The 27968-nt window shown below is 60.3% G+C and overlaps 1 protein-coding gene across 12 annotated transcripts in view; it reads right to left on the bottom strand.

Moving 5' to 3' along the window:
- GRB10 (growth factor receptor bound protein 10) overlaps nucleotides 1-27968 on the bottom strand; it is a 102384-nt gene that overhangs the window by 19532 nt on the left and 54884 nt on the right. For 10 of the 12 annotated variants that reach the window (XR_009447437.1, XR_009447436.1, XR_009447435.1 and 7 more), the window contains 4 exons: nucleotides 27212-27302; nucleotides 9565-9784; nucleotides 7068-7151; nucleotides 4859-5075 (listed from right to left, as the gene is read on the bottom strand). Coding sequence is in view for 9 of the 12 variants with exons in the window: in XM_059655926.1 (XP_059511909.1) it covers nucleotides 4859-5075; nucleotides 7068-7151; nucleotides 9565-9784; nucleotides 27212-27302 (612 nt within the window). In the remaining 3 variants the exon portion in view is untranslated. The remainder of the gene's footprint in view (nucleotides 1-4858; nucleotides 5076-7067; nucleotides 7152-9564; nucleotides 9785-27211; nucleotides 27303-27968) is intronic. The other 2 variants (XM_059655924.1, XM_059655931.1) reach the window with 1 other exon arrangement.

Raw genomic sequence — 27968 nt, 5'->3', positions numbered from 1 at the left:
ACCCGTGCGCACGTGGCTGATCACAATCACGTCCGCCCGCCTCCCCGCCTCCGACTGACTCTAAGAGAGAGCCATCTGCCTCACAGCCTCCCCCTCGCAAGGTCTCCGTGAGAAGAGAAAATACGGAGCCTCTGCAAGTCCCTCCTAAAGAAGTTAAAGCTCTAAAAATAACCTGCACCACAGTTCCTGGAAGTCAGCCACGACTTCAGAGTCCCTGGGCGCTGCCCCGGAGGAAAGGCGCTCACCACCAGGGCGGCGACAGGGCCCAGCCGGAGGCCACCGGCCTCTGCCTGCTCCGTCCCCAGCAGGTGGGCTTGCTCGCAAGAACCAAATTTTGGTCTGTTCATCTGTATCTTTTCAGCTTTTCTAGGATGGATGTGTACGGCCTGCTGCTGTGACAAAAGCAGTTTTTATAAAGGTGCTCTACAGAAAACAAGAATAGGGGCATCTTGAACACCTCCCTGGGGGCCTGAGGGGAGGAGCAGACCCCCCCACCCCCCGCCCTGGAGCTGAGTGCAGGGTGCAGCCGCCCTCCAGGCCTCAGCCTGCTCACAGGGGCACAAGTGCCACCCCAGCGAGTCTGCAAGAAACTCTCAAGGACTCCTAGCAGGGTCCCTGCCAAGCACAGACAATGCCCTCTAAACTCGGGGTCCCCACCACACGGTCAGGGTCCCAGACCACAGACCTGCCCGGTGGCACATGCGGCAGGGGTGGCAGCAAGGGCGCCATGTCGGCGTGGGCCTGTTTGCCAGGCGAGGCTGTGCTCACATCCCCTACGAGGGATGAAGTGCAAAGTGGACGTGCGTCTGGCTCACTGAGCCCTGCTGGTTGGCTCAGCTCGCAGCTGCTGCCCATCGGGCAGGTCTCTGGGTGGGGCCGTCACAGCTGCTGCTGAGAACTTGTCAGTGACCAGCCCCTGAAGGAGGGGGACAGGCCTGCAGAGTCCCCAGGGCTGGAGCTGGGGCTCTGGGTGCAGCCCCAGGAGGAGAGGAGAGGCAGGGACCCGCAGGGCCACCCAGAAATGGCCAAGGAAAAGAAATAGTCTTTGTTGAACTAACTTCCTCAGAGAGTTGGTAACTAAACGTTCCATTTGCATACTGTAATCTTAAAAGCCAACAAAAATGGCTTATATTCTTTCTCTAGAAAATCGTCCAGGGAAGCCACATGACTGGCTGTGGTGGCCAAAAAATAGAGGAGGATTTGAGTGTGACCCTCCCTCCAAATCCCAGAGGAGAGGAGTGGGGGGTGGAGAGCCCATGCTGCAGCTGCAGCAGCTGCTCCCGCAGGCCACGTGTGCAGGCCAGCAGCCTGGAGGTGTGGAGGGAGGCCTGGGGCCCGGGCAGGGCTGGGCGGAGAGAAGAGGGGGACGATGGGGAGCGCGGGGCCCCTGGGAGGGGACACAGCGCACACTGTCTGAGTCATCCCCTGGCCCTCGGACTCCGGGCCCCTCCAGGGGTGGGGCCTGGGGGGGTGAGGAAGTGGCAGCTGTCCACCCATCACTCACAGAAAACAGGCAGCAAGGGGAAGGCAGGAAAGGGAGCCAGCTGGGGGGGGGGGGGGGGCGAGGAAAGAGGATTTTATGTTCTAAAACGACAGGGACATGCTGGTGAGTCTCGGGCTGGCCCTGGCTCTGGGACAGCCATCGTGGCCATTCCGGGACACAGCTGCTCCTGTCCTGCGGGAGCCGAGCCCTGCTCTCCGGGATCCTGGCAGACCACCCTGTGACTCTGCCGAGTGTCCAAATGCGGGAAGCGCAGGCGCACAGCTCCCCGCTCAGGGCCCCCGGGGCCCCCAGCACGCGGGTTCGGCTTCAGTGAGCCCCTGGTTCTAACGGATTCTGACCTCGAAGGCACCAGGAAAGGCGGGTGGGCACACTTTGCGGGGGCTAAGAAGAGAGAGCTGGGCGCACTGACATGAGGACTGGGGGGGGGGGAGCACTGAGGAAGGAGGAGTCTGCTCCAGCACGGCCATGGAGGTCCTGGCGGGGGGAGGGGGGGGGGCGGTGAGGCAGGCACATCGTCTCCACACCGGCACTCGCTGGGAAATAACCTGTACTTGGCAACCGGGGGTAGTTTTTCTCGCCAAAGATGGTCTGATGTCGAGGCCCATTCATTAAATCTTCAAGCCTCAGGAGACCCAGTTTTGCTCGTTAGTAAATGCCTGTCAAAGCCCTACGCAAGGCAATTAATTCACTTCCAGAAAATTAATTTTTAAAATTAAGCAAAGAGAGAAGAGGTGATTTGGAGCAAAGACAATATTTATGCCCTATTAATAATGGGGTTAAAATATGTGACTAATTGTGTTTACAAAACAAACGGGAAAACCTGCTGCAACAAGTCCCCGTGCGGCTGCGCGAAGACCTTCACTGGCTGGAAGGCCCCCCCCGACCACGTGGTCCGGAGCACTCGTGAGTGTGCACAGCTCGCCTGACTTCAGAAAGCTGGGCTTCCTGTGCGTTCCTCTCCAGCCCCTCCAGGGCGCTCCTCCCCTCCTGTCCCCCAGGCAGCTGGCCCACTCGCGCGCGCGTCTCCCGCTTCCTCTGAGCGTGAATGTCCCTGTCGTCCAGCACCAAGACCCAGCTCTACCCCCTGCTGGCTCGCCCCCACTCACACGGCCCGTCTCCCTCTCCACCACGTCACGTCTGCGGGGCATTGGCCCACTACCCGTGTGCGGGACAGGCCTCCGTGCGGAGGGGACCCCGTTCCAGATCACGGAGCCTGGCTGCCCAGGGCCTCTGCCTCCTGCCCAGATCTCAGGCACAAGAAGTGCACTTCCTCCCCCTGCAGCCAATAGGGCTTCCGGTGTCCTGCAGCCAAAGGCAGCTGAGCCCTGCCCTGCCCCGGGGCGTGGAGGCGGGGGCGGGCTGCAGGGTCTGCCCGCGGCGTCACTTGCCCATCCACTGGTGGCCTCTCCTGGGCCCCAGTGCATCTCTCTCCGTGTGAGACAGGCCCCTGGCATCACGTGGGCCTGCAGGCTGCGCCCTGGAGAGGGTGACCAGGCTGCTTCCTCGTACTTGGTGTGCAGAGGCAGGACGTCGAAGTCCCCTGTCCCTCAGGCGTGTGGCACAGAAGGAGCCCAACCTCCTTGCCCACCGCAGTCCCAGGCTGGGCAGGAAGCCGCGGCCGCCTGCCCACCACGACCCGCAGTGCCAGCGCCACCACTCTGCACAAGATCGGGTCAGAGCCCGCGGAGAAAGCGCACCCGCCCCTCCGAGAACACAACCTGCAGCTCGCTCCATGCCTGCGGGTCTCCAGGGCCCGGAGGAATCCGTGACAGAAACACAGACACCAACACAATGTTCTCATGGGCAGCGAGCGCCAACCCAAGAAAAGCAGCAGGCGGAATTCCTGGGTTTCCTGATTCTCCTTCGAGTTGGACAGTCCGTGGGGGTGGAGGCCCGTGGGCTTGCCAGCCGCTGCGAGAGCCAGATGATATTTTCACGGCCTTATTTTAGGATGAGTAACTTTGTAAACAGCCCGTGACCAATCCACAGACAGCTTGTCCAGACCCTTATATGAAGCAGAGGTCACCAGGGAGGCAGACGTCCCGAATGGGCTTCCGGCACGTGACAAAGGGCCGCAGCCTGGCCGCTCGGCTCCGGACGGGCCTGACCTCACTCGCTCAGTGCTGATGGGGGACAACGCGGCCCTCTCTGGAGGCGTGAGGTCAGAATGGGGGCAGAGCTCAGCAGCTGGGAGCACCAGGAGAAACGCCTTCCTAACAGCGCGCCCGCCCCTGCCTCGCACGGGACGGGAGGGTTTTCAGAGAACAGGGACTGTGGTACATCTCCCTTCACGGCAAATGTGGAAAAATACCGAGAGAGTAGAAGGGAACGGTTCTAGCAGAAAAGGCAAAGGAACTTCTGAAACACTTTTGCTGAAAAGAAAGAACATCAGGGCCCAGTTAAAATCAGAGGCTCTGGAGCCTGAGGTCAGCATGCACCCCAAATCGAACACTCACACTGGGTCCCATCTAAGTTCCACCAACTCAGAGCTGGGCCTCAGTTCCCTGCTACAGAGAGAGAACACTTATGCCTACCGCTTAGGTTGTTTTGGGAAATAGACATATAAGCAAATAAAAAATAAGCCACTTAGAGCAGTGCCTGGCACACAGAGAGCCCTCAGTGGGCATCAGAAGCGCCATGGTCATGGCGGTTATGTTATACTTACTCCTCCAACCCCCCCAACACACACAAACAGGACAGCCCTGGGCCTCCCTCTGAGCCTGGGACCCACCCTGGCCCAGGCCCTGCCAACCAGGAGGGACGGAGCCGCCAGCCCATCCCTGACGAGTTGATTACTGGTGCCTTGACCTTGGGCACGTGACTGACACTCTCTGTGCCTCAGCTCCCCCCCCCCCGCCCCCCGCCCCCCCCCCCCCCCCCGGAGATGATGGCCCACAATTCGTACGGCACAGCCTACTTTAGCGTAGAAACTACTGGTTCAAGAAGTGAAAATCCTTCCAGAGCAGATCACATTCAACTCGGGACTGTAACTTCCTGCTCACTGCCGGGCAGGGGCCCGAGAGAGCCCAGCCCTGAACCCCTCGTCTACCCCCCATGACTGGGTCACACATAATGTGGTGGTGAAATGGTTCAGGAAACTAAAATTTATTCTTCAGAAGCAAACTGTTGTGACTCTAAAAATCACTTTTATGAGACTCCTAAAACATATAGATACACCGTTGACTTAATAAATGAAATTTTGGTCAATAAGTTAAAAAGTCGTACAAGGCAACAAGTGTAACTGCCAGAGGAAAAGAACTGAGAGAGATCTGTTTCTCTCCCTTCTTCCCGCCGGAAGAAGCACATGTGCCTGCCCACGGCCAGCAGCCTGCGCTCAGCCCGGGGCCCACTCACCGTCTTCGCCGGGGGCTGGGGCTGGCTTGGAGGCGGCAGGAAGCCGGAGCCCGAGCCCAAGCCGGAGCCCGAGCCGGAGCCCGAGCCGGAGCCCGAGCCCAAGCCCGAGCCTGACGCGAGCGCAGAGGGGCTCTCCTTTTTGCCGAGCTCTGGGAAAGGGTTGGGAATGGCCGGCAGCGACGAGGTTTTCAACTGCTGGTCTTCCTCCTGCAGGCGCCTGGGAGGAGAGATGACCACGGTTAAAAGCTGCCGCCGGACACGACCCGGCAGTCCCACGCAAGACACAGAGGCACTCGGATAGGTCAGTAAATACGGGGTGGCCACAACAGGACTATTCCCAACAGTCAAAGGCAGAAGCAACCCGCGTGTCCATCGACGCATGAATGGATGGCAAAATGGGGTCCATCCATAAAAAAGGGATAGTATTCGTCTTGAAAAGGGACAACATTCTGACACATGCTATGACATGGATGAGCCCTGAGGACACTTTGCTAATTGAAAGAAGCCAGTCACAAAAAGACAAATCCTGTATGAGCTCACTCCTCAGCAAACTCAGAGACACAAAGTGGAAAGTGGGTGCTGGGGCCCGGGGAGGCCAGATGGGGCATTCGTGTTGAATGGGGACAGTTTTAAGTTTGCAAGATGGCCAAGTTCTGGAGATTGGTTGAATGACAATGTGAAGATATGTAACACTGGAACTGTACCCTTAAAAATGGTCCAGATGGTCAAGTGTATGGCATGTGTATTGTGCCACAATTAAACACTCTGAAAAAACTACCATCTCAGACTCAAAGGGGAAAGGTTCCCCGACCCAGGCGAGAAGCACTGCGCACACGCCCATCGCAGACGGTGCCTTCAGCACTTCTGTTCCAGGAAGACCTGCCATGCGGAGAGGTTTTGTGAATAAGGGCATTTTCACGAGCATAACAACTGCTTTCCGGTGACCTTGAATGAGCACTTCTCTGACCCAATACAAATATTCGCAGAGACTTCCTGCACCCTCCTCTCAAAGCTTAGTGACACAAAGAGGCCGCTGAGACTGAACTAACTGGAAAGAAATGCTGCCCGTGGCTGTCCACCCTGAAGCACAGAAGCCCGGGCCTGTGCCCTCCCAGGAATGCCCTGCTGCACCCACTCGCACCACCGAGAGCCACTTCCTGATCGCACTGCACCGCCCTCTCCTTGGCGTCTCTCCAGAGCTCCCTCCTCCCGGGAACACAAGCCTCACTTGTCATACAACCAAGCAAAACATACACAGATGATGAATCAGATGTAATTAGGGAAACAGCAGAAAAATCAAGTTCAAAGTGAAAGCGAGAACAGTGCAAAGTGCCCTGTGTTTCCTCGCCCCAGGGATCCTGCGGGCAGCGGCGGCCCACAGGCACCGGGCTCTGCTGGGAGGGAGCCCGCTCTCCGTCCAGGCGCTGCCCTGCGGGGCCGCCTGGTCCCTGTCCCCGCTGGGCATTCCCGTCCTTCTCTGCACAGACCTCGAGGGGAACCGCTCCTGGAGACTGTCTGCCCATCGCTCTCTCGCTAATTTTACAATGTGGCTACACAAATGGTCCATTCGCTTTCTGGCGGGGGGGTGGGGGGGGCGGGAGCGGTGCGCCAGGACAGAAACAGACACTGGGGCACAGGTTCCCCGGGGCCTGCAGGCCCGGGCGGCCGTGCTACGTGGCCCCAGCAGGGATGCCCACGTCCAACGTGCGTGCTGCCACGACACAAGGGAGCCCAGCGCCTGGAAGACGTGACAGCCGCCACCCCGACACCCTGCCAGCGGGTTTGTCTCCCTGCTAACAAGTATCACGCTCCCTGTAACAGCTTCTGCCCGGGCGGACGTCTCGCTGTCATGTGTGTCCCTGGCCCAGACACGCCCACCTCAGTGCCTTCCTGCCCAGACCTGGAACCAGGGGCCCAACAATGTGACTTTGTTTTGGCTCCTAGTAGGAGATGCTGACGTTCTAACGCTCCAGTTGTTCACAAAACCTCCTCTGTAGTAGGCTTTCCTGAGCATTTAAAAAGTCCTATGTGTTTTAAGGCAGTAAAAATACTGTGTGTGATATTTTAAGGATGGATTTATGTTGCCATTCATCTGTGCAAACCCACAGCACGTCCACCACCAGGAGGGAACCCTAACGGGTAAGAGGGACTTTGGGTGATGATGACGTGTTAAGGCAGATTCATCGATTATAACAAATATTAACAATACCTCTGGTGGGGATGTTGACGATGGGGGAGGGGAGTGTACAGGAAATCTCTGTATCTTCCTCTGAATTTTGCTAGGAACCTAAAACTGAATTTAAAAATAAAATCTTAAAAAACAAACAAACAAACAAAACATTATCCTCAATGAAAAAGGCTGGATACATAAGGTCCCATGTTACAGGGTTCCACTGAGTGGAATGTCCAGAATAGATGAACCCACAGCAAGGCTGTTGAGGGGCGGTGGCCGGGGCTGTGAGCGCGGACGGGACGCGCGGACGGGGGAGGACTTCCTGAGGACGGAATGTCCTGCAGCCAGAGCGAGGCCACTGCACACGCTGGGAGTGCACTGAGTGACCCTCAACTGTGAGCTTCAAAGTGCTTCCTTCTATGTGATGTGAGTTTCGCCTCCATCAATGATGTCTGAGAGTTGACTTTACAGCAGTTCACAAATACTGTCCAAAGCTAAGCTAAGGGACATCACAACGGCTGAGAGACCCAGGGTGGGGGGGTGCAGGGAGGACAGCCCTCCCCCACTGCAGGAGGCCCGTGGGGACCAAGCGGACACTCAGGGGGCGGGGCGTGAAGACCAAGCAGACAAACCGGGGTGCAGGGAGACGGAGCAGACACTGGGGGTGGGGGGTGCAGGGAGACGGAGCAGACACTGGGGGGTGGGAGGGCGGGGAGACGGAGCAGACAGGCGGGGTCCCACACGCGCCCTCTGCTCCACCGCAGCCCACTGCTCCCTCAGGCCGGTGGCCTGGCCCTGGTGGGGAAGCCCTCCGCTCCTCCACAATCCTGGTGACCACACCCTGGAGTCGGCGAGGACCCCGACCTGGGCCCGGGACCCAGCACGATGCTCGCTGCATCTCCGCCGCTCAGGGCCCTGGGCCTGGGCTTGCATGCGGGCTCCCCACGTGCCACCGAGGGCCAAGTCACATCCCAGGCCTGGTTTCCTCCCTCACCTGGGCTCTGAGGGCCACCCCGCCACTCGCCTCACAGACCCGTGGAGACCTACACCCCTGGGAAACGGGGACCCCACACTACACACCGGAAGTGACCTACACGCACAGGACCGGAAACGCAGGGCATGCACAGGAAGCACAGAGCACGCAAAGCAGCGGCAAGCACCAGAAGTGGGGGCACGCACAGGAAGCACAGGTGTGCACAGGAAGTGCTCGGCACTGTACCGGAAGCGCACACACACACACACACACACATGCACACACGCATGCACACGCACACATGCACACACACATGCATGAAATGGGGGGCACGTACAGGAAATGCAGGGCACGCACAGGAAGCACAGGTGTGCACAGTTAGTGCTTGGCACTGTACCAGAAGTGCACGCACATACACACACACACACACACACACACACGCACGCACACGGGAAAAGGGGAGGCACGTACAGGAAATGCAGGGCACACACAGGAAGCACAGGCACCCCTGGAAGCGCAGGGCACGCACAGGAAGTGTTCCGGAAGCATACCGGAAGCAGGCAGCCAAGGCGGGGGCACGTACAGGAAGCGCTGGGCACGCACAGAAGTGCTCGGTACTGAACCGAAGCCCACGCACGAAGAGGGAGGCACCCGCAGGAAGTGCAGGGCACGCGCAGGAAGCATGGGCACTGCCCAGGAAGCGCTCAGCTGGCCCTCTCACAGAAGGAAGGTTTGGGATCTTATACCTGTTACCCCACCTTTCCAGTGTGCAACACTGTCCTGCTGAGGCGGGCCCCGCCGCACACCGCGTCCCTAGGGCGCTCTCATCATGCAGGCTGGGCCCCGTGCCCGTGGCCGCCCTCCCCTGCCAACAGCCACCACCCCCTCTGCTGCTGTGCCGGCCTATTTGAGGTTCCGCCCAGAAGTGGACTCATGCAGGGTCTGCCTGGGTGAGGCTCATTCACTAGCACCCTGTCCCTGCTGCCTGTCCAAGGACGGTGCGCAGGGAGATCGGTGTGACCTACACGGGGACAGTATCCACCTGAGAGAGGAAGGGAATCCTGCCACCGGGAGCAGCTCCACTGCCGGGAGCTCTCCCCCTTCCTGGACTCACCCAGCTCAGAGACCTACCGTCCTCTGCAAGGAACTCTCCTCCGGTCCCTCCCTCCAGCCCCGTCTTCCCAGAGGCTCCTCCACTCACTCCCTGGGGGTTCGTCACATGTCTGAGGTGGCGCCATTCTGACGGCCCCCGGTCCTGGACCCTGCTCTGGGCAGTGAGGCCTGGATACCTCCATTGACTGCCCGGCCACTTCGTTCTTTCCAGAGCAGTCTCCTCTGACGGCTTCTTTGACATCCTCCCACCTGGCCCCGCGCCCGGCTCAATACATCACCTAAGCTGAACCAGGTACCAAGCCCTGCCCAGTGCAGTCATGCTACACGGGGAAGAGGCTTGTACCTGCCCGTGGGTCCCCCGAGGCCACCCCCACCACCCCCATCACCACGTAACCAGCAGAGAGCAGCTCTGCCCCCACGCGATCCCCGCGAGGCCCGGGCTCCCACCTGACAGCCAGGATGTGCATGGGCTGGGAGCGCTGCACCTTCTGCTGCGCCGACGCCTGCGGCTCCGCGGGCCTTGCTCCTGCCGGTGGCGGCTGGCCACGGGGGTGCTGGCCGTTCTGGCGCAGGGGCACCGTCTCGGACTGCATGTTGCCAGATGGGCACAGACTCTCCAAAGATGTATTCATATCATTCACCAGACCTTCAAGGTCAATGTCATTCTCTGGGCATTAAAAAGGCAAAGTGGAAAAGAAACGTTAGTAGCAGTGAGGCGTCACACCCAAATGCGCACCTTAGCGACCAGGTTCCACAGCATTGAAAACTGTCATCTGAGGACACAGTAGCAAAATGGAGAAGCATACGTTTCAGTAAGGATTGATGCCTATGACATTTATTCATACTGATTGATATTCCAGAGGCAGTTCAATAATTACAGCCCAACTTCATGTCTACCTGCCGGTACAGGAGACACCCTTTATCGGCTCAGCGCACATACCCATTGGGGTGGGTGGCCCAGCATGACCCCATGACCCTGGCCTCTGGGCCCCCCAACCCTGGTCCAGCTGGCCAGATCACAGGTGGACACGGAGCCCTGAGTAGGCCAGTCAGGATCCCCCTTCCCTGAAAATCAAGCAGGCAGACAGGGACAGGGCAACACCAAACGATGACCCTAGCCCTGGCCCAGGAGAGCCATGGCAGACAGGCTCAGTGTGTGGCCGGACACCCCCAGCTGCCCCTCCTCTGCCCTCGCCAGGGCCTGAGAGCCAGAGGAGGTCTTCACGGGAGGGAGCCTGAGGCCGCCGCAGGGAGAGACGCGAGGACGGCACACAGAGCTCTGTTAAGAGCGGCGGAGAACGCCAGACAGACGTGCACCTGGAGACTCGGGTGCATTGCTTCGGCTTGGCTGGACCACGAACCGAGACACGGTCAGAGGCACTGGTTCTATCCCAGGGGTGGGCAAACTTTCTGACTCGAGGGCCACAATGGGTTCTTAAACTGGACCGGAGGGCCGGAACAAAAGCATGGATGGAGTGTTTGTGTGAACTAATATAAATCCAAAGTAAACATCAGTACATAAAAGGGTACGGTCTTTTTTTTTTTTTTTTTTTTAGTTTTATTCATTTCAAACGGGCCGGATCCGGCCCGCGGGCCGTAGTTTGCCCACGGCTGGGCTAGGCAGTGCTGCCAAGGCCTCCCCCATGCGGGCGGGCCTCCCCCACCAGTGGGAGGCCAGGGAAGACGGATGTCCCCTCGGCAAGAGGGGATCCTGCCCGCAGACTCCCTGCGGCTCCGGCCTGGGTGTCCAGGCTGCCGCCGCATCCTACAGCGTCTGGGTTTGCAAGTCCACAACCATGTGAGCCAATTCCTGAAGTACCATGTGTATGGGGCACATGTGTGTTGTAAACGCACACCCCGTTGGTTCCGTCTCTCCGGAGAACCTGCTAATTAATCCGTGGGGACGCCGGGGACCCAGCACACTCTGGGGTGGAGGAAGGGACCGGGGCAGGGAGGGAGCTGGGAGCTGGGGTGGGAGTCGGGCTCGGGCAGCTGTGCGTGGCCCGGCTGCTTCCTGCTGGGAGCTTTGTCCAACATTCCAACAGCCGTGGAATAATCGTGCTCCGGCCGAGTTAGTTTCGCTCACTGGTAACCCAATACACTGTAATAACACTGACCCCATTTTTCTGTGTTTTCCAGATCTGTCACTTTTTAACAACTCGGTAAATAACAGCTGAGGTGACTCTGCGGCAGCACATGGCTGGTCACGTATTCGGGCTCATTTGTTCCCCTAACGGCCCATGTGACACCCACTTAACAAACAAGGGGCCCCGAGCTCATGACAGCAAGACCCTCCACCTCCCAGAGGCCTGCTCCGCGCTGGCGGGTCGGAGAGCAGCGGGGTCACATGCTGACCCCGCCCTGGCCCAGGGCCCTGGTTTGTTTTCCCGCTGGGGGTGAACAAAGGCACTGGGGGGGGGGGGGCGGGGGGCGAGCAGTGGGTTAGTTATTATCTGCTCTGTCGCGGAGCCCGGCGCACGGCAAACACTCGAGCACGTTATTTATTAGCCCTCGCCCCTCCACTCCTGGAGCGCAATCTGAAGGTGACTGTTAACCTGGCGCCCCGGCCGCGGAAAGGCCGGGAGGAACCGTGCAGCCTGCGCGAAGGAGCAGGCCTGGGACTGGAAAACCAGTTTGGCAGCTCCCCAGGTGCGTGCTCAGTGAATGAGCTCACAGAACTCTCCAGAACCCTGGCCCTCCCGTCTCCTGCTCCCTGCACAGAAGTCTCAGGTGCAAGGGCACAGCTAGGCAGGACAAAACGCAAAGGCCGACACCTGCCCAGGCGGCTTCTGACAGGTCACACACGGCCCCGAGGAGGACAGCCAGAGGGACAGGAGGGGACGGAAGCACCGACGACTAGCGGCCTGGCGGTGCAGGGGCTGCTGATGCCGAGCACAGAGGCGCCGAGCACAGAGGCCCCGAGCACGTGCTGTGAGGAGAGGACGGGGGCCAGAGCTCCGGGCTGCAAGGGGGTGGGGGTGGGATAGGACCCCGAGTCCGCGTCGGTGAAACCAGCTTGTGGGCCCGGCATTCCCAGCCCGTGAGGGGAGACGACGGCATTGCTATAGGTCAGGTTGTGAGCAGTCAAATATTAATCCCGTGGCCAGATATTAAGAGGACAAAAGTGCTGAATTAATAATTAATAATTACCACAGCATTAATATTTAATGCATCACATGGGAGGACACCCAAGTCAGCAGGCAGAGCTCTTGCTGAGTCCTGGGGGCAGGGGTGGGCAGGAGGGGAGGGTAAGTGGGGAAGAGGGGCTGACAGAAACCCAGGACCTCGGAGAAACGGGGCACCCACCCACGGTCCCCTTGCCCCCATAGGCGCGCGTGCGTGCGTGTGTGTGTCCCGAGATGAGCTGTCGTCCATAAACCGAGGAAGCACCTCATGGCTGATGGCTGAGCCCCGAGAGCCAGCTGCCAACCGGGGACCAAACGCCTTGTATAGTTATTGAGACCTCGGGCGGGGGGGGGGTCCTCTTACGAGGAAAGGTACAAGTTATACTGACGTTCGCAGATTGGGGGGTCCAGGAAAGGTCTGGAACGTATGTATCCATCCTAAAGCCACTCATATCCTCCACTCACATTCAGCTGATGAGTCGCAGCTGTACGTGAGCTCCGGAACCCAACTCGGTCCCTGTGCCCTGTCCCCGCTGCGAACGGCGTGCGGTTTCTCTCTTACCAGGCCTCTCCGGCCTCAGGGGGTGGGCACCGCTCACCGTCACCATCGAGCGGCTGCCATGTGCAGCTGGTGGCACGCCACGCGGCCACACCGCCCCTGCTCACGCACAGGGAAAGCCCGCGGACACAGAGGCCGTTTCATCACGCTCACCGGCCCGGGGTCAGGCGGGAAGCCGGTTCCGGCTGACAGATTTCTCCCAAGAAAAGGCCCCGGTCACCTCGGGCGGATTCCCCCTTGAGTTATTTCCCCGGTGCTTCTGAGCGCCGGGGCTGCGCCCAGCACGTGGGCGGCCTGTCTCCCGCCCTCCCCTCTCTGCCCCGGGCTTCCCAGAGCGCGGGGCAATGCTCACATTGTCCAAAGGAAATGTCAAAAAAGTGAGCTGGACGCCCGAGTGGGGGCGCAGCACAGGTGCTCACGGCGAGCGCGGCTCCCCTCCGAGCGGGTCTCCCTCAGCCCCGCCAGGCCCGGCCCTGCGCGCCTCGTGGGCGATACGCTCCACATGCAAACCCACCCCCGTGTCGGCTGGCTTCACACGTGCCTGTTCTGCTGCTTAGAGCAAACACAACACTCCTTAAAGGATCTAAAGTCCCGAGGGTGGGACACACTTTAGAACGCCCTGTGGGCCCATCCGCGTTCTGTTTTGCGATGGCAAGAGCCTCCTGATTCCCTAGTTTCATTGGAACTTTGATACAGTGTAAGGGGGAACCGGAGTGGAATCGTCCAAACTGGGGTTTTAAAGAATCGGCTCCAAAGACCGTATTTCTCCACCGTCTTTAAGCTGTTCCCGCTCTAAGATATTCCCAAGGGCCTTCACTCCTTGCAGACCTTCCACGGGCTCACCCTCCGTGGGCTGGTCCACGGGGGCGGCGAGCCCATGAGGATCGATAATCGATCACCTTTGATTGGGAGAATCAAATAACCGGGCGTTACATGAACACTCAGTGTCCCTTCGCTGCAAACCCGACGCCAGAACACTTGCCGCGAGAAGGCGCCTGGGGCAGGAGCGCTGGGAGGGGACGGGTACGCGGTTTTGTAACTCTGCTTCCCTTCACACACGTTTCTGAGGGTGTATTGACCGCACAAATATAGGTCACACCACACGGCGTGAGTGGAGTTATTCACAGCTCCCTTCCTTCCTGGAATAGGCCGACCTAAAACGAGCTGTCGACTTTTGTCCCAAATATCTAACTGGGCAGCTCATCTGACCTCAGCTCCCCAGTGCATCTCGCCTCACTGTCCTCAGCACACCGAGGCCGCCGGCTCTCAAAGGGATGGACAGGCAGCGAAAATAGCTCGGGGTTGGCTCATGAGCTATCCTGGGTGAGTCTCTTCCACCGACGGAGCCAGGCAGAGGCCGTGCCCAGCCCAGCCGAGGCCGAGGCCCCACCTCACCCTGCTCGACACCTGCTGCGCCCACAGCCTCGCCCGGTGCCCGCTCTAACTAGACAGCAGTGCTGACACCCCCGGGGCCGCGGCACGCCTGAGTCTGGCCCTGGGTGAGCGGCTCCCTTGCGTGGTGTGTTCAGGACGCACGGGAGCTGTGCGCCCCGTGGGGACCCCGCCGGCGTCTCTCCCGGGCAGTGGCTGCCGTGTCGTCCCAGCTTCTGTCCGGGCACACTCTCACTGGGAGCAGGTGGGCGGGCCTGCTTACACAGCTAAACCCCCACGGGTGAGAGTGGGTAAGAGCAGAGTCGGCCCCGAGGAGAGTAAAATAGATGGCACTTGGGAGGTTGTGAGAAAATAAGAATACATATAAGGTCCCTGCACCGGGTAACTTCCTCCTAAGATTCGGCCTTCGGCTGTTCCTGAAACCACGCCAGCCATTTTACACACGTGAACCGAGCCTCTTTTGTGACTGGAGCTCGCTCCTCGCCCCCACACCTGAGTTTATGCACACGAGAGCCCCCAGGAAGCCATGTGAAGGGGGCAGGTGGCTCAGGGCACCGACCATATGACAGCGGAGCTTTCAGCCCCACCCTCCTGGCCTCCTGGGGAGAGATGGGCTGGGGGTTGACGTTAATCACCAGCAGAGATGATTTCCTCCATCGTGCTATGCAGTGCAATTTGTGTAAAACCCTCCAAAATGGAGTTCGGCCCTTGCCGGTTTGATTCGGTGGTTCGAGCGTCGCCCCCGACCGAAGGGTCACAGGCTTGGTTCCCGGGCAAGGCACACGCCTCAGTCGCAGGCTCAATCGCTGGCCCGGGATCGGGCGTGTGCGGGAGGCAAGCAACCGACGTGTCTCCCATGGATGTTTCTCTCTCTCTTTGTCTCTCCCTTCCACTCTCTCTGTAAAAGTCAATGGAAAAAATACCCTCGGGTGAGGATTTAAAAAAAATAAAATGCCTTTGGTTCTTAAAATAATGGGGTTCAGAGAGCTCCTGGGCTGGGGGATAGGGTTTCAGGCTGGGAGCTGGCACCCTCAGAGAGCACACAACTCCATGCCTCCCCCTCGCCCTATGCGGCCCTCCTCCTGCTGTCCCCGACTCCCACCCTTTTCTAACACACTGCTGACCGAGGGGCACCGTTTTCCAAGCGGCGTGGGCTGACCTAGCAAACGACGGAGCCAGGCCTGGGTCACGCCAGACCTCAAAGAACCGTGGGACACCCAGCCGGTGTGTGTGTGTGTGGGGAGGGGGGTGTTGCTGAGCAGGGGAGCCCCCACCCACACGTCTGGGGGGCAGAGGACTCGACGCGGGTAAAGAAAGGGGGACTTCTCTGTACGGCGCTGTACCCGGCGGTTCCTGAACGCATGCGCGAATGCCAAAGCTCTTACACGTCTCGGTCCGCACACGCACCGCGCGTCCAGCCCGCCCAAGTATTTTCAGCCGGGATCATGTTCGGCCGGCGAGCTATTTTTGTTGACCTCTAAGCAAGTAAAACCTTGTGCAAATATAACTCAACAGTCAACTGAAATGCCTTTCTGGCACACGATTAATCTTCCACGCTCACGAGCCCCCACCACATGGGCTCCGTCTTTCCACGTAGAGCTGTTTGGACATAAAGCGGCAGCAAAAATGCGGCGGCTGCGTGTGCCGTGATTACAATCTCCCATCGTGAGACCAAGAAAGTCAGGCTGAATCGGGTGTTTCTCTCACTGAGCCATTTTTAAAAAGTAAAAATAGGTTTTTACCCCCGCCTCCACTCCCCCCACAAAAAAATTAAAAGCTAGGATTCAAAGAGATATCTGTAAGCCCAGGTTCACAGTAGCGTGATTCATAATTCATATAGCATAACCGCCAAGGGGTGAAAGCAGCCTACTGTCCACCGAGGGAAGAAGCAAAACATGGCCTGTCCGTGCAATGGAATATTACTCATTCGTTTTTGTTGTTGTTAATCCTCACCCAGGATATTTTTCCATCGATTTTTAGAAAGAGTGGGAGGGAGAGGGGAGAGAGAGAGGAGCGAGGAGGAGGGAGAAAAAAACTGACATGAGAGGGACACACGGATGGCTCGCCTCCCTCACGGACCCCGACTGGGGCCGAGGATCGAACCTACAACCCAGGCACGTGCCCTGGCGTTCACCCCTTACGCGAGGAATTCGGGTTTATGCTGCCTTGTGCAGGCACGGCCACCGGTGGAGGCCGGATGGGCAGAACCTATAGAAACACAGCAGGTCTGTGTCGTCTGCGCTCACCGCTTCCCAGAGCAGCCAGGGGCGGAGGCGGGAAGTGGGCAGAGTGCTGGCTGCAGGGCCCCTGGGGGGGGGGCCCGCCGTCTCCCCTGCGGACAAATGCCTGGTTCTTACAGCCGGGCTCTGTGGCAGCTCCGGAGACTGCGCCCTGGGAGGGAAGGGGGCGTCACAAAGTCCAGGGCAGGTCTCGAGGCAAAGGCAGACGCCCTGGCAGCCAGACAGGTCTACCTGGACCGCAGAGCACACAGCGGAGAGGCGAGATAATAATTAATCGCCCTGGACTTTGCTTCAGTGCGATGAACGGTCTAAATCTGTGTTTTAGGGACTCGAGGATAGTCCTATCCAAAGTCAATGCATAGGCAGATAAGTCAGGAAGGCGGCCATGCCCCTCGGTGCTTCCCGTCCCGGAAATTCAAGCCCTGGCCGTGGGGGCCAGGGAACACGAGCAGAAGGAGTACTCGCTTTCCTGCTCCACGGGGCTTCATCCGGCCGCGTGGTCGCAGGAAGCCCCTGGACGCCCCCTCCGCTTCCTCCAGGTCTGTTACGACCTGCGCTCTGCCCCGGGGCCGCCACAGCACAGGCCTTCCCCTTTCCCAGGGGCGACGGCCCCCAGGCCGGGGCCCAGGGCCTGAGCACTGCTGACGTGACACAGTGCAGGTCCCCGTGCAATCTCTGCTCCTGCTCTCAGGGGCAATCAGAGGGAGAAAGAACAGAAACCCACTCTCAGCACGTCCTCAGAGGGGGCAGGGCACTGAGTGCGCCCCAGCCCCTCCCCTGCGCAGCCTGTTCTTTCTCAGCCTGCTGACTGCGGGCCCTGGAGCCCCTCGGACACTGCCGTCGTGTCCGCCTGCTGACTGCGGGCCCTGGAGCCCCTCGGACACTGCCGTCGTGTCCGCCTGCTGACTGCGGGCCCTGGAGCCCCTTGGACACTGCCGTCGTGTCCACACGTGTCGCTCTGGAAGGTGCTCATCTTCCAGGTCTGACCCGTGTTCGTCCAACAGCCTGGGGCCAAGGACAGATCTAGGGCACGGCCCCGGTGCCACATGCCTGCACCACGTTCTCCGCCACCACCTTCTAGGAGGCGGTCAGACACCAGGGCGTCTATGTGACCCCATTCGGCGTGAAACGCCCGGGATTCCTTGACTTTAACTCCAGAAACGTGAAACCCGTGCACGTAGCCCGTGTTTCTCTGCATTTGGCAAAGAGTCACTGAGCATCAAGGGCGTGGGTGACACGGGTCCAGGCCCTGGGGCGATGGACACCCACAAAAGAGACGCCACCCCCGCCACCTCCGCGTGCCGGGGTCTCAGGCCACAGGCCAAGAGGGGGCGGCAGAGCCGAAAAGGAAGTCGCGGGGAGGCTCTGAATCGGCTCCCACCACATCTGGAAAAATCATTCCTGGCTCAGCGGCCACTCCTGGGAGACCGCCTGCAGGAAGGAGGGGGGCTCCCCCCGGGAAGGGGCGCCCTCTCCGAGAGAGGTTTGGGATGAGCAAGGAGGGAGCAGAGCAGCAGAACGGGTGGGTGAACGCGGCGCCCCACCAGGACGCGATCCCCAGGCCAGAGCCCAGGTGGCTGTGCGCAGCGTGGTCCGAGACGGGCCTGCTCACAGGAGGGCAGGCAGGCGGAGGGCAGGCAGCGTGCAGGCCCGGCCTGCCAGGCGTGGGGAGGGGGAGAGGCGCTCCAGCAGAGCACTCCAGGCCGTTCCCAGAAATGGCACATCTCCCAGAACAGAGGAGCCGGGAGAGGGGCTGGCTCCCCAGGATGTGCTGGGGAGCAGGGCTGGCCCGGGACGCAGGATGCTCGGGCCAGGCTGGTGGCTGGGCGCTGAGTGTGCCCTGCCCTGCTGGAGCCTGGCTGAGGGGCAGGACCACCTGGGCAGGGGCCGGGGGCTTGTGGGGAAGCCAGGTTCCTGGATCTCCTAAACTCGGGAATGCCCATCTCTGGAGTCCAAGCAGGAAACGTGCAAAGCTCCCAAGAGAGGGCTTAGGGTTCTCCTGATTCCTTCTCCACGAGGAGAAACAACAGCCCGTGTGTGTATCAACGGGACCTTCTGACTCACAGCCCTGGAGGCGGGGTGCCCACAGGCCCCCATCCCAGGATCTGGTGAACCTGAACCCTGGGGGCACCCACAGAGGGCGGCCCCGGCTGGAGTGGGAGCGTCTGCTCCTCTCTCTAGGTCGGCGCGGTGCAGTGGGCCAGGGTGGACCACCGCCGCCACGTCCCCGTCGCCCGAGCACCGGGCGCCAAGCCCACTCCGGCTGGAGCGTCTCTAACCTTCCTCGCGAACCAGCCACGTGGGCAGGCTGTAGGTTCCAGTGCAGAAAGGGAGGCGCTCGCCCCGTGGGGAGTGGGGTCAGAGCCACGGCTGCGGCTCCCCCCGCCTCGGGCCCCTTCCTCCTCACGTTCTCACTGGAGTTTTCTTTACCGTTTCCCCACTAAACCTGCGTGTCCAGGCGGCCGGAGCTGAGCTGTGCGTCCTGGCTTTTGCCCTAACCCCACGCCTGGCATGCAGGAGCAGCCCCGTGAGCGGCCGTTTCCCTATGTGGAAAACGGAGTCACCGCCTCCAGAAATCAGGCTGCAGAATTTTCCACAAAGTCAGACGGCCAGGCAGCGTTCCCAAGCCCTCCGGAGCATGCTGAGTCGCCAATCCTGGGGCTCCTCGGAGAAAGCCCGCGGGCAGGTTACTCGCGGGCCACGGGGTGAATCAATGCCAGACTGTCTCCTTCCAACAAGGGATGGCCGGCGGCCAGGAAGGAGGCCGCGCGCACGGGCGGCCCGTGCAGGAAGCGGCACCTCGCAGGCCGGACCTCTGCCCGGGGCCCGCCCGCCCGCCCAACGCCGGCCTTCCGGGCGGGCGTCCCCGAGGTGGCAGGATCTGAGCCCCGGAAGCAGGGCGGGCAGCACCTCCTCAGGCACCTCCACTGAGAGGGCTCCCTCCCTCTGCAGGCACCTCTCCAGGGAGCCGAGCCTCACAGGACCGAGGGCGCTCCATGAGCAGCAATGCCTCGGCGCCCCCTCCCTCCCCCATGGCGGCCGTGCCATGGAACCCTGCTTCCCACCACTGAGAGCCGTCTCTCCCCCAACCCTGGCCTCAGACCCCAGGCTCCCCAGCAGGGCCTGCATCTTCCTTTGGGAACAGAGGTTACAATGAATCCAGAAAAGCAGTGCATTCTAAAAAAATACCGACCTGAAACGACTGGTTAATGGTAGCTTTAAAAAAAAGTAAATTTAGATGGAAATATCTTACTCGATTAGGAGATAGCAAATTCTGGTTTTTCTGTCCAAGGAACTATAACCCTTCAGCATTGACTTTCTGAACATGAATTCCATCAAACTGTACCCCTGGCGTTTCCCAGGGCATTCAGGGGCCCTTGGACAAGAAGGCCCAGTGAGTTAAAAATGCCGTTCCCCCCCGATTTGGTGTCGCCTCGACAAGCAACTGACGGGTATGAGATGAACGAATGAACGAGCGAAGGAAACAGACGGAAACGGCAGAGCAAGAGGAAAGCAGGGTCTCGGGTGGAGCCCTCCGCCGACCGGCGAGCACCCCGCAGCCCAGGAGGCCAAACACCCAGGAGCCCAATTATCTGCTGAAAGGGAACCTGCGGGAGCTGGGGAGTGGGGGTGGAGGCCCACAGAGCGAGACCTGAGAGATCCCACAGGTGACGGTGGGCGCTTCAGTTCTGCTCCAAGTGAGGCCCGGGAAGGCCTGGGCCCGGCCCGCCTGGCGCCGGGGAGGCCCTTCCTTCCCCATCCTCATCACGAGGACGAAGGCCCGCCAAGTGGGAGGGAGGGGACAGCAGGTGGAAAGGGAACCTTGGTCCAGGACCGGGGAGGGGGCCACGGGGACCCACCTAGGCGGCTGCTCACAGGGACAAGGGACCTTTGGTCCCGACGTCCTCAAGCTCAGGCTGAGCCACTGACGGTGCAAAGTCAAAGGGAGGAAAGACGCTGGGCAGGGGGGCCGGAGGAAAAGCGCCTTCGCTCCGGAGCCGGAGCAGCCGCACACGAGGAGGGGCCGTCAGAGCACAGAGCGCCCATGTGCGTGCGTGTGCACCTGAGTGTGCGCGTGCTTGTGTGTGCACCTGAGTGTGCGTGTGCGTGCACCTGAGTGTGCGCGTGCGTGCGTGTGCACCTGAGTGTGCGTGTGCGTGCGTGCACCTGAGTGTGCGTGCGTGCGTGTGCACCTGAGTGTGCGTGTGCGTGCGTGCACCTGAGTGTGCGTGTGAGTGCGTGCACCTGAGTGTGCACGTGCTTGTGTGTGCACCTGAGTGTGCGTGCGTGCGTGTGCACCTGAGTGTGCGTGCGTGCATGTGCACCTGAGTGCATGTGGGCCTGTGTGTGCATGTGAGGTGGGTAAAAGGCTGAGCTATCCTTTTTGCTTTAATATTTCAAGAAAAATGATTTTAAGTATAGTAATATTATATGCAATAAAGTTTTTCAAGAAAAAAGATTTTAAATATAGTATTAACAAAACTGTACTAGCATAGTATATCATAAAAGTTGTAGGAAATATTAAAAATCTAGCAAATAACAGGATTACTTCTATTATATTCTAAAACAGCGGTTGCCAACCTTTTGGACCTCATGGACCACCAATGGTCCGCGGACCACTGGCTGGTGACCGCTGTTCGAAAATATCTTTTTCCTCTGGCTCTATTCTTGTTCATCAGTGTATGTTGTTCATTATATCCCACAAGTGAGTGCCATCACGTGATATTTATCTTTCTCCGACCTGAGCTATTCTCATGGGTGACATAGGGAAAGACGAAGCCGGCGAGGGGCCTGGGGGACCTCGGCGTCAGCATGGCCAACGCAGGAATGTGTGGGAGCCACCGTCTCACATGGACTCCACGGCCACTGCCATCGTCCCCCGGCCCTTCCTGACGCCCCCTCAGTGGCGCCGTGGGAAGGAAAGGCCGGAGCCAGAGGACTCGGTCTTCGTTGTTGCTCACCTGGAACCATCAGAAGCTCCCACGGGGGGCGGGAGAGGCAGCACCTTTCTGAACCCTCAGGTGTATTTACGACCTGTGAGTTCAGGAATTCATTAAACAATCACCCATTAAATACGATGGTGGAGAAGGCACCAGAGCGGAACCGGCAGGGGAAGTGAGACGCGGTTCTTGCCCTGGGGAAATGCATGATCTCTGGGGAAAGGGGCACATGTGACCCACAAAGTCACACTCCCAGGGTGACTTACACACGGGCCGGCGAGGCGTGTCCCTAAATCGCCGCTGCGTGTGCGGCCGGAGGGGCGTGGCTTTGACTCCAATGCTCCCCGGTGCGACCTCTCGGTGACTCCTGAGCAGTCACCGAGCTTCCCTGCCTCGGTTTCCCTATCTGTAGCTCAGAGGACTAAGTAGACAAAGAGAAGGCGTGCAGGCGAATTCAGCGAGGACGCCAAGTCATCACCGCCCTCACGGGCACCATTTCTCACGAGGATTGTGCAAGAAGGGCACACACAGGGCAGTCTGGGCGGCAGGTGGTCACTGCGTCGCCCACATCCCAGGGTGCTCGCTGCTAGAACGGAGGGGCAGGGAGGGTGGCCGGCCCGGGGCCTGGCTGCCACCAACATCCCAGGACACACAGACAGCGCCGGAAGGAAAGAGCCCGAACAAACCGCCTTCCTCGCCGCTCCCGCCTTCTCTGCTCACTGGGTCTTTTCTGTTTTAGTCTTTTCTTGCCACTTGGCAAACAGACTGACCCATGAGACACCGGGGCTCCTGAGAGGGTCCCCCTCTTTGCACACTTGCGCTGTGACTGGAAGGAAAGCAGCCACTCCGCACAGTTCTGCATGTGGTGACTACATGCTCAGAACCAACCCCTATGGCTTACAGACCGAGAAGAGAGACGAAAGCAGGGCAGCTGGCCAGGGCTGTGGACACTCAGGTCCGGCCGGGGCCTGGGCCAGGGCTGTGCCAGGGGCGGTGCCGCAGCCGCAGCCACAGCCGGGCGTGCGCCCCGGAGCCGGGGCAGCGCAGCACAGGAGCTGCTCTGTGAGGAGAACTCCATGCGGGACCTAGTCACAGGGAACCCGCCTGCAGACCACAGCGACTGCTACGCCTGGACCTAAACCTCCCTCAGCTCCCTGTGCACCTCCTGAGTCGGGAGAGCAAGGGTAACCCTCAGAAACAGCTGGTTTAAAAACCACAATTCTCGTCCTAGCTGGGGTGGCTCAGAGGACTGAGAGTCGGCCTGTGGACCGAAGGGTCCTGGGCTCACCTGGTCAAGGGCATGTACCTTGGTTGCAGGCTCGATCCCCATCCCTAGTTGGGGGCACATGTGGGAGGTAATCAATCAATGTGTCTCTCTCACATCGATGTTTCTCTCTCCCCCCTTTCAGGCTCTCTAAAAAAAACAATGGAAAAATACCCTCGGGTGAGGAGTAACAAAACAAGAAATAAAAATAAAACTAGAAATCACCATTCTCTGAGACGTCACATCGCAAAAACATCGTCGAGAAAAGGCTACACAGGATCGCTGTCATCGGCAACTCCAGTCCTAAGAATAAGATGGACACACAGGAACGGGGGGCAGGGGTTCGGACAGGTGTCTGCACCCCCACGCTCGCAGCCGTGCTCTTCACAGGAGCAAAAAGGGGGGAGCAACCCCGGGGCTGGCTGGCAGCCGGACGGAGAAGCCGAGAGCGGTCTACACGTGCAGCAGACGACGCCCAGCCGTGAAAGGGCGGAAACCCTGCCACCTCCTGCCACCAGGACGAGCCCTGGATACGCTGGGCTCCGTGAAGGGAACCAGGCACGAAGGGACACACGTGGGATTCCACCGCCATGAGGGGAGGGGCCGGGGCAGGCGGGTTCCCTCGCTGCGCGCCTGGCTGGGTCATTTCACGTTACGGATGGTCTGTCCCCGTAACGACTGTCAGCGAGGACTCGGGAGCCACCAGAGAACTGCCTCTGCCCGGGGGAGCGCGGGGAGGAGTCCCCGGAGACTTCCACTCTGCGCATCAGGACCCTGGCAGGAGCGGGAGGCTCTCCGTCCGAGCCGTGGCACCGCGAGGGTCTGTCATCCACACCGGGCGACGCTCGGACGTTCGGGGCGGGAGAGCAGCCCCACACCTTTGCCCAACGCCGCCCGCGCCCCAAGTGTCTAGGTGAGAAGACCCCGAGCGTTGAACTGGGAGTCAGGCACACGAGGGTAAGGGCGGGCGTGGGGAGCCGGGAGGAGGGCGCCCCAGCTGGCCCACCACAGACACCAGGACGGTGAGGACGCAGAGGGAGGACGGACACGGGGCCGGGCCTCTGTCCCGTGCTGTCTCTGCTGCGGACGTTCCCTCTGCTCTAGGCCCATCCCTCGCCCCCAAACCTCCGGTCCCTCTGCTGTCCCCTCGCCAGCGCCGTTTCTGTATTTTTGCAGGGCAGCGGCCATGCCCTCCCGTTTTCCTGGCCGTGGGCCGCGTGCTGTTCGCCGGCGGCTGCGGGGTCTCGACGCCGGGCCTCTCGGATGCGTTCTGCGTGGTTTCGGTCTTCCTTCCGGCCCGTGTCCTCCTGCGCCCGAGGCCGGCTTCCGAGCGGGTTCCTGTCCACCAGTACTGCCTTCGTCGTCTCCGTAATGTCTGACCTTCATCTTGCTAACTCCTTGCTTCCCCTCCCTGGAGTCTTTCATCTTCTCCTTTCAGTTTTTCACTTTCTTTCAAAGCTCAGACAGTCCTGAGCTCTGCAACCAGCAGGGCGCGACTTCCCACCTGTGCCCGCCCCTCTCCCGTGCCTTTCCCAGGAACCGTGCTTCCCTGAACTCCTCTCCAGCCCCAGCGTGAGCAAGGGTGTGCACTACAGTGCCTGCTGACGTCTCTGAACTCTTCCTGTGGACTTCAGGGTTAATTGCACTGGGTCAAAGACCGTGGCTTGCATGAAACGGATTGCTTAAAATTTAGCACAACTTTCCATATATGGTCAACTTTTTGAAAAGTTGCAGGTTTCAGAAGAGCACCCAGAGTCTGTGTGTTGGGGGCAGGTTCCAGGTACCTCTCGTCCTTCCAGCTGTCAGCTCTCGGCTCCTTGGGACCCTTCTGAGCATCTTACTTGACATCCTTTCCCCCCCACATCTTGTTTTTCTTCCTTTTCTGCTTGATGTTGGCATTTCCGTTAAATAGAGGTTCCCTTCTTTCTCCTGCGAGGTTGGAGACTGGAGAGGACATGCATACTCTTCAGTGGTCGCAGTCCATGTTTGGGGTACCCCTTGCTCCTTGAAACACATAAGCAAGCACACTTTTCCCCCAAATGCCGGACCAAGTGATCTTATGTTCTCCTCCTCACTGGGGTCCTGCTGTGACTTAACCACCCACGGAACAAACCCCTCTCTCGAAAGACACCGTACGTCCCCAATGCCCAGTCACCCCAAGTTCCGGCTGAAGCTTATGTTTAGGGTGCACTCGGCCCTGAACACCCACAGCCCTCCCCCGGCACATGCTCGCTTCTCTTCTTGAAGCACATCTAGTAACCCCGTCCGAGAGGACTGCCAGGACCCGCGTCTCTCCATCTGGGCCCCTCGCGCTGCGGGCAGAGCCCCAGCGGAGCCATTTCGCCCTGCACTGGAGAATCCCGCATTCCCCCGGCCCCCAGTCCGCCTCCACCCGCCTGGAGGCCGTGCCGGGCGGCCATCGGGCTCTCCCTTCAGATCGTCTGTGTCTCCGTGTTCTGGGGTCCTGCTGGACGCTCTGGGCAGTGGACTCGCCTTCACCTTCCCTTTCGGTCCTCAGAGCGGAGTGTGGGTCAGTGCCTCCTCGACGCGGGCCACTTCCCCACAAGCACCCACCACCCCCCCTCGCTGCAAGGCAGTCCCCGTGCGTGCCGTGTCTCTGCCACGAGGAAAGCAGACTCCGGGCGGGTCCTCTTCAGAAGGCGTTTTCAAAACGCCAACAGAGACGCACCTCTTCCTCCCCCGCCGGCCCTGCCTCACCTCCTGCCCCGCGCTTCCGAGCTCCTGCTCCTCTCACAGCGTGACGCCGGCCGTGCCCCGAGCAGGACACTCTCTCGGACTGGCCTCCGCTGCGCCGTGGTCCTCAGGGAAGGCAGCTGCCCGTGCTGAGAACGGGGTCGCAGACTCGGGGGTGGGCGCTGGTCCAGGGTCAGGGGTGCAGGGGCGGCGGGGCAGCTGCCCCCGGGAAGGCGCCTGGCTGTGGGCTCACAGGCACTAACCGGTCCTACAGAAGCGGAGCTGCCCCCTAGCCTCCGCTCATACCCTCCTCCCAGCCCTCCGTGCTCCCGCCCTGCCTGCCAGCCATGCCGCTCTCGGCCTGCCCCTCACACGTCTGGCCGGTGCCAATGCCGATGCCGGCTGTGCCGTGTGGGGCATCCGTGAGGCTGGAGGGAAGGAGGTGGCTGTCATGGGGGTGCTCACAGTGTGAACTCCGGGCGGGGAAGCCGGTGCAACATGCAGACAGTGTGTTCGCACTGCAGGCCCTGCTTCAGGGGCTGGGACAGGTCAGATGCTGGGCCGCCCCCCCACACCCCCCCCCCCGCCTCTGGACAGCCCGACCCGGGCACAGCCAGCACCCTCCCACGAGGCCCAGCCCTCCTCTGTGCCACCCGCTCCCCCGCCCCCAGGGCGTGGCGTCCATGCGCTTTGTCGGGGTCCGACTTAGAGGCCCCGGAGGAGAAGCCGTGGGAAGTCCATTCAGCATCGTTTTCTCTAACTTTGTGGTTAAAGTCTGAACACAGATTTCACACAAACAGGAACACGACACTGAGATGATTTTCGTTTAAACGAGGCCGTCTGTAAGCGGTGAAATGCCACGAATTACGAATTTCCTTGGCTTCAAGGCCAATGGCAACAAACTGGGACCGTTTCCCGCACATCACCTCACTTGAAACCCTTCTGGAGGGTGACCCCCACGCTGCGCGGCCGGAACCCCGAGCGCTTGGACGAGGGCGCGCTCCCCAGCACCTGGCGAACCCGAGGCCTGGGCAGCTCCAGCTCCAGGGTCTGCCCAGTGCCACCCTCTTTCTCATTCAGCCATTAAAAATCTAACTCTTTTCGCCTGCCCGGCGCAGCTCAGTGGTTAAGCGTCGACCTACGAACCAGGCTCAATTCCATTCCCGGTCAGGGCACACGCCTGGGTTCTGGGCTCGATCCCCAGAGGGAGGCGTACAGGAGGCAGCCAATGGATGATTCTCTCATCGTGGATGTTAGTATCTCTCTCTCCCTCACCCTTCCTCTCCGAAATCAATAAAAATATATTTTAAAAAATCTAATTCTCAGCCCACCAGTCCCAATCCTTCCATTCTTTGCCCTTAAACTCTCCAACTGTTCGAACAGCCAGCTGTCCTCATCCTCCTGTTCCGTCTCGGCTCGGGTCTGCCAGCTCCCTCCTCGGGCTCCGGTCCCCATCAGAGTCTGCAGCCGACAGTCCCAATGTCCCACCCCTTGACCCTGTCCGTGTCATTCGTTCCTTCCCCCAGGACCCCAGCAGGAATGAGCCGGAAGGAACAGAAGGAACCACCGAACGGCAGAGGGCTGCCAGGGGGACACAGGCAGACGCGGGCTGGGCGCAGACACAGCCAGCCGGGACCAGGAGCCAGTGGCCTCTCGGGGAGGTGGGGGGCAATCCGGGGAACCCCGTTCACCAAAGGGCACTCTACGAAGAGGCCGCAGCCACGCACGCCTCTCCTGCTTAGGCTTGTGCCCTCCCAGGAGGGGAAGGTGAGCATCTCCTTGTATTCGCAAGAAGAGCCGTTTCTCAGAACACCAAGTCCCAGCACCCTGGCGACACTGGCGTCAGGCGACAGGGCCGCCACCCGTTTGCGTGTCCTTACCTGGGCGCTGCTCGCGCTGCTCAGCCTGGGCCAGGGGGCCGGGCACAGTGGGGTCAGATGGGCTGCGAGGAGATGGCTGCTCCTCCCGTTCCTGCAGGAAACAGGGGCAGAGGGCGCGGTCAGAGGGCGGCACACCCGCGAGGCCCCCCATCCCGCGTGCCCTGTCTCCTGGACCCCCCGCTTCCTCCCCGGGCTGAGCTCGTGAACTCTCTGAGGACAGGTGTGGAGATTTGCCAGAGCAGGGGCAGTCACCCTGTGGAAGGCGCACCCTGATGCCAGGGGCGGGAGAGGGACAGCCCCTCCGGGCTTGGGGACTTAAGAGCCCTCTCCCCACAGCCGTTCGAGAAGAATTATGGTCAACGGCTGGGTTTTAGCAACGGACAGACACAGCCTTCCACGGAGCACGGACATGTTTTCTGTCACCATGGCTGGCCCTGAGGGCTCAGGCGGCCTGCTCCCGGGGACCAGCACGGAGGGTGGCTCACTGGCCCCCCTCCGAAAGCGTGAGGCTCTCACTGGCATCTTTCGGGTCTTGGTGTGAGGACGCAACGGGAGCACCTCTGGGAGAGGCTCTTCGCGGGGTTACCACGAAGCCAATGAAAGAGCCACGAAATGGCAGCAAACCGAATGGGGCCCTTCCGTGGGCACCAGGTCAGCAGGGACTAGCGGGGGCGGGGCGGGGGGACCAATTTGCTCTCACGGATTTCAGGAATCCTTGGCTTTGGTGCTCACTGAGACTCGACTATTCCTCCTCCTC

Source organism: Myotis daubentonii, chromosome 10, assembly GCF_963259705.1.
Source record: "Myotis daubentonii chromosome 10, mMyoDau2.1, whole genome shotgun sequence".
Taxonomy (NCBI): Eukaryota; Metazoa; Chordata; class Mammalia; order Chiroptera; family Vespertilionidae; genus Myotis; species Myotis daubentonii.
The sequence above is the reverse complement of the archived record's forward strand: the minus strand, read 5'-3'. Positions and strand labels throughout refer to the sequence as shown.